Genomic DNA, 12,698 nt, shown 5'->3' with positions numbered 1-12,698 from the left:
TAAGAGCAATAAATTGCAGGTATAAAATCAGACTCTTATGTCTCGCATACATTTACAAACTTAACAGGGTTTTGTAGATCTCAGACCACAATTTGACGGTTTAAACACCCTCTGCAATCAGAATTGTCGTTTGTCATTTATGTGCTAGGATACACTATAATTACGTTTTTTTAGAAAGATTAATATTTTGAAATATTTGCACTATTCAAAACAGCATTTTTCTATCTGAATATCTAAAGTAATTTATTGCTGTGGTCAAAGCTGAATTTTCAGCATCCAGTCTTCAGTGTCACATGATCTTCAGAAATCCTTCTAATATGCTGATTTGCTGCCTTTTTTATTATTATTGGTGCTCAGTTTTTAATAAATGTTATTTTTACCTCTTATTTATGCTTTTTACTGATCACTCTTGAACAATTTAATGCATCATGTCTGAATAAAAGTATTAATTTCTTATAAAAAAAACAAAAAAAACATTACCCAAAGTTTTGAATGGTAGTATATTCTGGGCATGTTGCACCAGCTGAACAACTGCAGTGATGTGTTTGTGGAGTTAAATAAACCTAAAACACAATCACACACTTGTGCTTCTCTTGCTCGGGTGCTTTGTGTGTTCATGCATAGACTGATATCATATCTGTAGTAAAACAGTATAATGTTCCCACCGTCTCGCTCCCTTCATCTGTGTGTGTGTGTGTTTGTTTGGAGGGTCTGAGCAGATGAGATTGTCTCGATCTCGTCTCTGAAGTGAAAGAGGTTAATAGCTTGCACACTGGCACTTCTCTAAGACACACACGTCGATGTTTACAGTCATGTTTCATCTGGAATAAGGAGCAGTGACGTTCTGCTGGAGGTCACACACTTTCTTCTCTACTGAGACTGTGTGAAGCGTTTCTTAAATTTTCTTTGTATATCAAAGTATTTCATTGAAAAAATGACACTTCGCCATCAATCTCGGATGATAACTTGCTGATATAACTTTAAATACAGATGCTTCTGATCTCATCTGTTGAATTGATTTGAAGCATTTGCACAAACATTCGTCCCACGAGCCAAAAGCTCACCGATGATCTGCACTGAGGCGACTGATTATATGTTGGTTGATGCATGATTGGACTGCATATATTTTTCTGTGTCAGTCAGAGGAATGTTCCCATATTTTGAACTTTAAACTTTGTAAAAGCCATGAATTGTTCTTTTCTGCACACTGAACACCTGGTGTGTTTGGGTTATAGTGATTATTCTGTGTAAAGCTCTTCAATGCTCGTGTTTAATGCAGAACTTTGCTTTTAGTGAATTTCTGATATTTTTCACCTGTGGTTGTGACTGGCATTTCCTTCATTATACATTTTAGAGATGAAACGCTTTTTAGTTTAGTTGATGGAAACTATTTCCCAGATTGCCTGCAAGAGCCGTTATTGATTTCTTTGGCGAGTGCAAGGTGACGTGAGCATCTTCAGGCCGTATATATATATATCAGTATTTATAATAAATATATGACTGCATGTGAATATTATCTTCGTATCCGAGGTTGTTGACAGATCAAGGAAAAGTAAACAGATAATTGAGATAATGGAAATGCGGGAGAAATATGAAAGTAATAATAAAATATGTGTATGATTATTTTGAATATATTAAAAATTTTAAAACACACACATACGCACGTTTGGGATCAATGAGATTTTTTTTCAAAGGAGTTTTTATGCTCATTTATTTGATCAAAAATATGTAATTTTGTGAAATATTATTGCAATTTAACATAAGTTTTCTATTTTAATATAGCTACTTTAAAATATAATTTATTCCTGTAAAGCAAAGCTGCATTTTCAGCATCATTACTCCAGTCTTCAGTGTCACACGATCTTTCAGAAATAAATAAGTAATAAATAAATATAATAGCATGGTAGTAACATTAAATAATATAGTAATCAATTACTGTCACACTTCAACGGGAGCGAGGGACGGGGAATAAACAAAGAATTAACAGACTTTAATAAAGAAACCATAGAGCATACAAACATAGGAGCACTGGAAGACATTTAACATCGGACACCAGACACTGGGAAACACTGGGTTTAAATACTAGATAATTAATCAATCAAACACAGGTGGAACCAAATGAACATAATGAACTGTAATGAGGACAGGAAGATTACTAAATATGGGCATAAGGAAACACGAGGGAGAAACTAGGGCATGGGGAGCAAAACAGGAACTGACAATTACTACATTAAATCATTTATTTGTTTATTTATTTAAAATATTGTTACTTTAATAAATGTATTATTTATTTATTTATTAAAAACAAATGAGTAAATTAATTTAATACTTAAGTTAACAGTATTTATTTGTTCATATGAGTGTGTATGAACATCAAACAATACCAAAATAAATATATTTAATTCAATTTAAACTAATTTATTTCAATAAAAAAATGATGGTTACTTAAGGGAATGAAGTCAGTCAATCAGTACGTACATATTATTTGACTGGCAAAGCATAATAGACATCTTTTCAGTTGTTTCTCCTCATTTAGTGCAGAAGTGTTTAAAATCTGCACACAGTGATGTTGTACAGTATGCAGATCAAAACAATATTAAAATAAATGAATTTATTTCAATGAATTACAGTTACTAAAGTTAAGAAATAAAATGTTACTATTTGTTTTTGCTGGTTTAAGCTGGTCTTATTGGTTTAAACTAATGCCAAGCTGCTGTCAGCGGTTCCCGTTCTGACCGGTCCGGTGGTAAAGTGTCTGAAACCGCTCTAAATCCAGCCTGAGGTCAGCCTGACCAGGTCTGAGTGAGCAGATAACCAGATGCTTTTAGGTGATTTAAACTCTTAGACATAAAGAGCAAACAATCAGTGAAACAGTACCTCCATCGGCTCTAATGGAAGATAAAAGTGTGCCGTTTGACGCTCTTTCTGCTCTCCACATGCATCCGACTGAACAGAAGATGATGCTATTATGCCTGTTTGCTTTGAGGGGAATTTGACTCAAGAGTAGTATTGTTCAACATTCAGTGAAGTCACGTGAAGTTCAGCAGCGATATGAGTTTATAATGTTTGCAGAGTAGAATCATGCAGCATCTGTGCCACTAAAACCATCCTCAATCATCTGTGAGGAGTAATTATATAATTCATTAGATTTTCATAATCAAAGGTTTGTTGTAAATGAACCCAGTAAACATGTATTAGCCTGTCACACATTATTCAGCTGTATTTTAGTTTTGTAATGGATTTCAGCCTGTGGTAATGTCTCTCTGTCTGTGTGTGTTTGCTTATTCTGAGTGAATGCAACAGCCCGAGGAACGTTATTAATGGCAGCTCTGAAATGGATGTGTGCAATTTCACCGTGCTTGTGTTTTCAAAAGCTAATGTTTTTTTTAAAGAAGGACAACTATATTCAGTGTCTGAAGCCCAGTGGCATTTGGTTTGTGTAGGTAAATATTTTCTTGGGTGACGTCTAGACCAGTCGTGTCAGACTGTGTCTTTAATAATGTTTATAAATGACAAACACAAGCTGTGAGGCTTTTAAAGGTTTTCACTGTGTGTGATGCAGCAGATGTGAGCTTTATTAAAGATAATAATGTAAATGCAGCGGCTCAGTTGATGGGTTTCTGTTATTAAATGGCTCTCTGGAATACTTGATTCTGATTGGTCAGATTCAACCATTCAATTCAAGTTTATTTGTATAGCGCTTTTCACCCTGCAAATCGTTGCAAAGTAGCTTCACAGAAAATTAACGTTTCTACATCATATTTAGTAATAGCTGATTATCAGTGGTGACTATCTCAAGTGGTTTTTATTTATTTATTATTACTATTTATTTATTTGATTGTTTGTTTATTAACTCTGCATGAAACAGTTTTAAAAGCATGTATTAATTTTTCTATAAACAAATTAGTTACTTTAAGTAGATAAATAAATAGTGTTTATTTTTTCATTAATTTCTTTAACCATGTGTGATCATCAAAACAATACTAAAATAAATGGATTCATTTATGAACTTATTTCACTAAATAAATTACTGTTACTTTAAGTGAACAAGTACATTTAAAATAAATATAAATGTATAGAATTATAATTTTTTCTTTATTCAAGTAGCCATGTGTGAACTTCAAAACAATACTAAAATACATTACTATATGAATTAATTTCAGGAAATAAATTAAGTCATTAAGTAACAAATTATCATTATTTATTCATTTATTTACTAAAAATAAATGAATAAATCAATCTAATAATTAACTATTCATGTAAGTATGAACATCAAACAATACTAAACTAAATAGTAAATAAGTGGATAAGTATCAGTAAATAAATGATTGTTACTTAAGTGAATGAATGAATGAATAATACATACATATTATTTGACTGGCAAACCATTGAAATCTGAATTGAGATCTTTTCAGTTGCATCCCTTGGTTTAGTGTGTTTATATCGGTCTATGTGGGTTGTTTTCCGCAGGGTATCGGGATGGACCCTCATGTGGCTCCGGCGCTGCCGTCTGATGCCAAACTGGCCAAAGAGAAGAAGAAGAGCTCGATGGCCGGCCTGTCGGAGGAGGAGGAGCTGTCCATCAGGATAGGTAGAGCAGGAGTTCACTCAGGCAAGCTCTTCTTCACCAACCCACAGTCTGCTCTCTAGAGCTGCCAATCACACAGCTGCACTGATGGCTCTCTCGGGGTCCCTCCTGGCTCTTAATCTGACTTTTTTCCTTCTGTCTTGAAACCTAGTGTCGCATAAACTATTTTAGGCATTATTGGCACTTGTGATGTATCAAATTATATATACACACAGTCAGAAGTTTGTCATGTTTTTGAAAAAACTGTCTCTTCTGATCACTGAGGCTGCATTTATTTGATCAAAAATGCTGTAAAAATTGTGAAATATTATTAGAATTTAAAATAGCTATTTTCTATGTGAATATGTGTTAAACTGTAATTTATTTCTGTGATCAAAGCTGATTTTTCAGCATCATTACTGCAGTCTTCAGTGTCACATGATCTTCAGAAATCATTCTAATATACTGATTTACTGCTGAAGATGTTGAAGATTTACGTGCTGCATGATATGTTTGTGGAAACTGTGATGTATTTTAATTTTCAGGATTCACAGATGAATAGAAAGTTCAAAAGAACAGCATTTATTTGAAATAGAAATCTTCTATAACATTATAAATGTCTTTACTGTCACTTTTGATCAATTTAATGCAGCCATGATGAAATCTTGCCCCAAACACTGATAAGTTAAAAAATGCATTGCAGTCTCAGTGACAGCTGGATGTGAGGAAGATTTAATTCAATATATAATAAATATTCCATTAATGAGAGAATTTACCCCCAAAATGAAACTCTGCCATCATTTACTCTCATTTGCCTTCATTCCAGACATTATCTTTACTGTTGGATGTTATGTGTAGAACACAAAGGGTCAGTTTATTGAGAATTACACCATTATATTTTTACACAATTATTAAAAGGTAATTCGCAGAAAAAATATAACAAAACTAAATGAAATAATAATGTAAAATAAAAATAAAAAGAGCACTATAAAGTAATCAACATGCCGTTTTTGCTGTAATGTAAAGCTTCTGAGAACTGGATTTACTCTCAAATGCTCTCAGATCAAATATGACTTCAGGCATGTTTGATTATTGAGTGTTTTGTGAAGCTTGAAAATGGTGATTATGTGAACTTTCAATAAATGTAAAAAAAATAGAATGATGAGAGAATATAAAAAAAATGTCTCAAAGATGAACTAAAGTCTGATGGGGTTTGGCACGAGAGTGAATGATGACAGAATTTTAATTTCCAGATGAATTATTCCTTGATTTCAGTGAATTAACTGTGTGTGTGTCATAATGGTGCTCTTTTAAAGATGAAGCTCACTAGGTTTTGTCACTTGGTTTTTCCTCTGTATTGTGGTCCTATGGTGGTTACACGCTCCCTGATGGTTTAATCGGTGTCCAGGATCCCTGTCTGTCATTTCCTGTGAATCTGCTCGTCCTCAGGCTCTTCTGAGACAGGACCGGGCTCTAAGTCTCTGAACTGTAGTGTGCACTATCGAGGGCTGGTGGTGGGTCTCTTTTAATTGCTTTGGCATGAATAAAGTGCAGAAGGGTGTTTTTTTTTATGGAAATATTGCAGTGTAACTTTTGCAATTTAACACCATGAAAAGAGCACAGGCAGATCAGACATTTACTGAACTCAAGGGAGATCTAGCTTTAGTGTGTGTGTTTATATGAATATAATATGTGGTAAACAAGTTTAAAATATTTATATTAAAAAAATGAATGGAATACAATAAACTGTGCCATGTGTTTAAAAATAGTATACAAGTAAATATAAAACATTTAAAACTTTTTTTCATGTACAGTACAAAAATATTTATTTATTTATTACTTTATAGCTTTATTGCATTGTGCACCCCCTGAAATCTCTTCTAATTCAGTGTTTTATTTGTCTTTTTGTCATGGTTTTTGATGACTTTTTTAGCTGCATGTTTAACAGAACTCACCTCTGTACAGTTAATACAGATCATTTAGATCATATGGTGACAATAAACCCACTAAACTACAGAGAAAATACATTTTTTGCTTTCACAATTGAATTGAAAATGATTCTGCTGTGGTTCATCCTTGACCCTGGCTGATATGTATAATATCAAGCTTTTCTGTTTTTTTATAAATATACAGTATATATATATATATATATATATATATATATATATATATATAATATTTTTTTATATAAATATTTTATGAATATCCCAGCAGAAACTTAACTCAACCTATTAAGATTAAAAGCATTTTTATTTTAATATCGGCAATTTTCCCAAAGAAGTGTAGTTTAACATGGATTTGATACACTCTCTTTATATATATATATATATATATATATATATATATATATATATATATATATATATAACATAGCTGTATTTCTGTGGCCTTGAGAACAAAAAAAAATTATAATTACATTTAAATCATTAATGTATTTTATTAATTAATTTTGGTTAATTAATTTGGTTAAAGTAAACAAATTAGTAAATAGTATTTATTTATTTATTTTAGTTCAACTCAACCATTCAAACTTTACTTGTATCAGATGTACAGACAACAACACAAATACAAAGATGACAGTTTGCAGTAGTTATCTCGTAAATAAATATATAAATATATATGTGTGTGTGTGTGTGTGTGTGTGTCTATACATGTATGTATTTATATATATATATATACACACACATACATACAATATCTCACAGAAGTGAGTACACCCCTCACATTTTTGTAAATATTTTATATCTTTTCATGGGACAACACTGAAGAAATGACACTTTGCTACAATGTAAAGTAGTGAGTGTACAGCTTGTATAACAGTGTAAATTTGCTGTCCCCTCAAAATAACTCAACACACAGACATTAATGTCTAAACCGATATAATTACAGCGGCTATGGCATTTCTGTCCTAAAGAAATGGCCAAATATTAAATAATAAGTGGATATTTGAATTAAATGGTGTTTGGTCAATATTAAACAAGGATTAGATCATTTAATGGTTTAATCCTAAATAAATTCTGGTAAATAATATTTCTGGTAAATACTCCTTTAAAAAGTGTTTTTTGATTATAATTGTATTATTAGTAGACTTGAACACGTCGATATGTTGTCATTCTTACACTATAATTTTAGTTTTAGTTTGTGTGCTGTTCATTATCTGTTGGCTAAGACTGCTTGTAAATTCACCCTCAGCTTTGAAAACATCCTGTGTTTGCACACGATCACACACAGGGTCCGAGGGAAAGCTAAGCATCTGACAGAGATTTCTTATCTTCTGCTTACTCCTGTGCTGCTGTTGCAAGAGCGTGATTGACTGCTTTCTCTCAAATCTGTTCTGCTTGAATGATCTCAGACAGGAATAAATCAGCTAACAGTTTCCATGAAGCCTATATATGCAGTGTTTTATAAAGGTATTCAAAATACCTCATCTCACACACACACACACACACACACACACACACACACACACACACACACACACACACACACACACACACACACACACACACACACAATTAACTATAATTTAAATTCAAATAATTAGTAATACTATTAATATTCATTCTAATGGTCTATATTTTGAAAGGATTTCATTATATTTTCAGTCAATACAGTATTTAATTTAAACCTAAGCAGCTAAATTAATTTTTAAAATCCAATGCATTAAAGCCAGATCAGTGGCATCTAGTGGGAGAAATGTATGTAATACTGTATTTACTTATTATTGCACTATACAAGATAGATATATAGATACATATTGCATGCATGACTATTTTAAAGACCATTTAGTCTTTTCTAAACAAGCAATTTTTGTTTACTGTTTACCAAAAACAGGAATGAAATATAATTTATTATAACTGTGATTACAGTTATTTAAAATGCATTCTGGTTGCTTTAGTAATACCTTTATAATGTATTTTCATATAGAGGCTTCATAGAAAGTGTTATCATAACTGCTCTGTATTATGTGATTTCCTTTGGGTGTTTTTCCTTTCCTGCCATCACTGTACACAGCATCTATCAGACACAATCAGAACTAGAGAGAGAAATGTGGGGTGTATAAGTGAAGATGTCAGTTTGCCATTTTTTGCATCACATAAAGATAAAACCAATGCAAATGCATGCATTTTTTGTGGAAAGTATTGCAGGTTTAGTTGTGGCCCGTGTTTCTCAGCACTGCACAGTTGTCTTGTTCCAGCAGTTGATTCACATGCGTGAGCTGAGTTTGCTATGAGACAGTGGGGATGTTCAGTGCTGGAGGGGCCCTGCGAGCACGACTGACACACACTGTGCTTTATCTGCACTTAGAAATCTGATGCATGCATGTAGTTTCACTTACTATAATGTCTGGGGGATAAAAGCAACATTTGCCTTGTCATGTGCTTTAGGCAAAAGTTTGCTGTGACTTTTCCCATGTGATGAGTTGTCCAGTTACATTTAAAAAAATGTTGAATGGCAAATAAAGCATTCAGCAAATGCATAAAAATATAAGAATATGAATATGCTACTTTTAAATGTTTATTTAAAAGACATAGTTTATTTATTAAAAATTTGATACATCTATTCGACTATTTTCAATAGGAGGAATACAAATTTCCTAGCAGAAATAAGACAAGCAAATGCATTAATAATAATCAAATATAGTATATACATATATAAATGTTATATACAGTGCTGCTTGAAAGTTTGTGAACCCCTTGCAGTAAATGTGAGTGATTTTAACAAAATAAGAGAGATCATACAAAATGCATGTTACTTTTTATTTAGTACTGTCCTGAGTAAGATATTTGACATCAAATGTGTTTACATTTAGTCCACAAGACTAAAAAAAATAGCTGAAATTATTAAAATGGTTTTTAATACTGTGTGTGGGTACCTGGATGATCTACGACTGTTGTTTTGTTTTGTGATGGTTGTTCATGAGTCCCTTGTTTGTTCTGAACAGTTAAACTGAGCTCTGTTCTTCAGAAAAATCCTCCATGTCCTGCAGATTCTTCAGTTTTCCAGCATCTTTTGCATATTTGAACCCTTTCTAGCAGTGACTGTATGATTTTGAGATCCATCTTTTCACTTTAGCCCCGGTTGATTTGTTGGTGATTTCAAGTCAGGTTTTGGACTTTAATCCCTTCTTTTCCTCGGATCGTATTCACGCGCAGCGGTGATGAGAGAAAGCGCTTGAGACACAGTTTAGAGAGGAGAAATCAATCTACATATAAACTATTGTTCACAGATTACTGGTCACTTTCTAATCTAAACAATAAAAGTGTAGCGCATCCACTAGTAACTATATATAAATAAATCGCTTTTTACCGAATATGTTCGAAACGATGCATCGTGATACAAATGCCAACTTGTACTCCATGCACACTTTTTAAACCGATGCATCGCATTAACTTTTTTTGCTGATGCACCGAGCGAATCGGGGAATCTTCCCATCCCTAATATACACGTTATCATCAATCGATCAGATTTTAGGTTATGCCTGGAGTTATTCAACACTATGTTTGTGTGCCAGGAAAAGTGTTCCAGGTTCATCCAGCAACACACGTTCTACATGGCGCCTCGTTCGGTCTCACCTTGCAGCATTCATGACGACTGTGTGTGTTTCCAAACAGTCTGCCGAAGCACTGCTGCTGCTGTAATGTTAAAGATGCAGCCAAGTTAGGATGGGCTCAGCGCACGCTGCTTATATTCTGCTGCTGAAAGCCTCTGTGATGGAGGAGAGAATGAGCGATAATGCCTGTCTATGGAGGCCTGCTGTGTTTCCTGGCAAAAGCTCGGCTGATGAGCTCCGCCTCCATCTTCACCTTCAAATACTATCTCATATAACAAGCAGGAGCCTCGGGGGCCGAAGGGATTTCACAAAAAACTGCAGCAGGAGAATAAACGGCAAATACTCCACATTATAAACTCTCATGCAGAGAAAGGAAAGAGAAAGGAGTTGATAAAAAACGACAATGTAAGTTCACACAATCTAACTAATTTTATGCACGCTTATTCTTTCAGCCTTTAGTGATTGTTAATGCTTTAAACAGCAATGTTAGATTGTAATGTTCTAATGCTATCTGTTCTAACTATATGAGGTACAGCTGTTATAAAACCAGAGAGAAAGGCTGCATGGCTATGATAGTATGTGAGAGAGTCAGTCGTAATACTGCATTCCTATTGGTCAGCGAGCTCAGTTTAGCCTGAACCAGGTTAGCTTTCCAGCAAGTAGCCACAGTGACTGAGGTTGATCTTTGTTAAAGTTGCTTTATGGAACCAAATCCTTTGACAGTGAGTCAGACTAACTCATATAAGCCTGGCCTATTTGGTAAACTTGTTTTATGAAACAGGCCAGCAAATGTGTTTTTTTTGGGGTTTTTTTTCAAATGTGATTTGCTACGTGTACTGCGTTAATCTAACGGAGACTTGTTATAGCGCTTGCATATTATTGCTCTTTTGTTGATTTTATTGCTTCCATTGTCCTCATTTGTAAGTTGATTTGGATAAAAGTGTCTGCTAAGTAACTAAATGTAATGTTTTTATCTCACGTTTGCCTTTGGTAACACTATTGGGTAGGTTTAGGGTCGAGTTCAGAGTACACCGTAAAGAAAAATTTGCGGTAAAAAAACGGCAGCTGTGGTTGCCGCAATTCTACCGTAAAAAATACGGTAACAACATTTTAGGTTTTTACGGTTTTAACTTAAATTTACAGTTAAATACCATAATTTAATTAACTGATATATTGTTAATATACCAACCTATTAAAGTACTGAAATCTGATTTGTACCTTTGAAATACAGTAATAACCACCAAATGCAGGTCGTGATGCGAAAGTCACATGATGAACCAAAGCACATCACAAGCAGCTTTTAAATAATAACACATGTAGAAGGTGCACAGTGTCATTCACACAAGTATAGATTCCCTCATCTAAATCCTTCATGAAGAATATCACAACCTTCTTTCTTTTCTTGCATTAGCAGTTTAACCATGTAGTCAGATTTTCTATGCTTAGATTTAACACTTTCGAGTCGATGCCAAGCTTTAAGGATAAGTTTTTGAGCTTCAAATTCTGGCACTGAAATTTGCTCATGGAGTTGATAGTTTCCCTTTGAAATCCTCTTTGTTTCAAAACAATTGTTTGACCAAAAGTGTATAAATGTGAATGGTCTGTGTGGTTGTGATGGCCATGGCAGTGTTTCATCACCCACGTGACTGGGTTAGGTCCCTAACCCTAACCCTAACAGCCCAGCTTGTCCCGTGTGTTTCTCTGTCTCTGACGGAGAGCAGCTGTTACAGCCGTACAACGTTCTCCTACGGGAGACAAATAAAGTTAACCTAACCTAACAATGTGATTCTGTGTCTGTGGCCATAAGTAGTCCTTTCACAGAGAGTACAGGAAACAATTCCAGCATTACCAATAATATTTTTAATAAGGGTCTCTTGTATTTTTAATTAAATTGAGATGCCAGATCTTGAGTAATCAATTTGTGCAATTATTGAGGTATTATGATTGTCTTATCATAAGCCCCTGATGATGAGAGATGAATTCCCAGTTATGCATGTTATCAAATCTAAGTTGATGTGGTTCATTTGTGTGCGATTTACCAAATGGCACAAAAGAAAAAAATTCTAATAAAAATCGGAATTTGATTTTTATATTCTGTTATCATTTTAATTTGAACAAACATCACAGCAGATTTTCTTTTATAGGTGTATAAATGAGATATTTATCAGTATAATTTTAGTATCATTGATGTTTTTATATTAATTGTTAATATTCGGAATTAGATTTGTATATTGTTATCATTTTAATTTAAACGTTTTTGTAATTTTGGTGTTTGTTTTAGTGTTATTGTAATTAATTTTTGATTATTTTAGTTAATCATGTTAATATTAATAATTATTATAAATGTATAAAATAGAATAATTTTAATAGTAAATTTGAAGATTAAAAAAATGTATAACATTAATTTAATAAAAATAATTGTAATATTTTTCTTCTGATACAGAGAACTTAAAAGACCTATAATGCTAATATTGATACCATTACCAGTAATGCTTTTTATCATTAATTTATTATTTATTAAATATTTATTAGTAATTAGTCATATTTAATAGGAATGGTTTATCATAACTCCTCTGT

General features: G+C 33.2%; 1 protein-coding gene across 3 annotated transcripts in view; it reads left to right on the top strand.

The window, feature by feature from the left end:
- The window catches only part of LOC306857312 (zinc transporter ZIP11-like), a 110,825-nt gene that overhangs the window by 53,718 nt on the left and 44,409 nt on the right, over positions 1 to 12,698 (top strand). For 2 of the 3 annotated variants that reach the window (XM_079397203.1, XM_079397204.1), the window contains exon 5: positions 4,471 to 4,612. In XM_079397203.1, coding sequence (XP_079253329.1) covers positions 4,471 to 4,612 — 142 coding nt within the window. The remainder of the gene's footprint in view (positions 1 to 4,470; positions 4,613 to 12,698) is intronic. The other variant, XM_079397205.1, reaches the window with a different exon arrangement.

This window comes from Barbus barbus (assembly GCF_936440315.1).
Source record: "Barbus barbus genome assembly, chromosome: 38".
NCBI lineage: Eukaryota > Metazoa > Chordata > Actinopteri > Cypriniformes > Cyprinidae > Barbus > Barbus barbus.
Note: the sequence above shows the minus strand (reverse complement) of the source record. Positions and strands in the feature narration are given on the sequence as shown.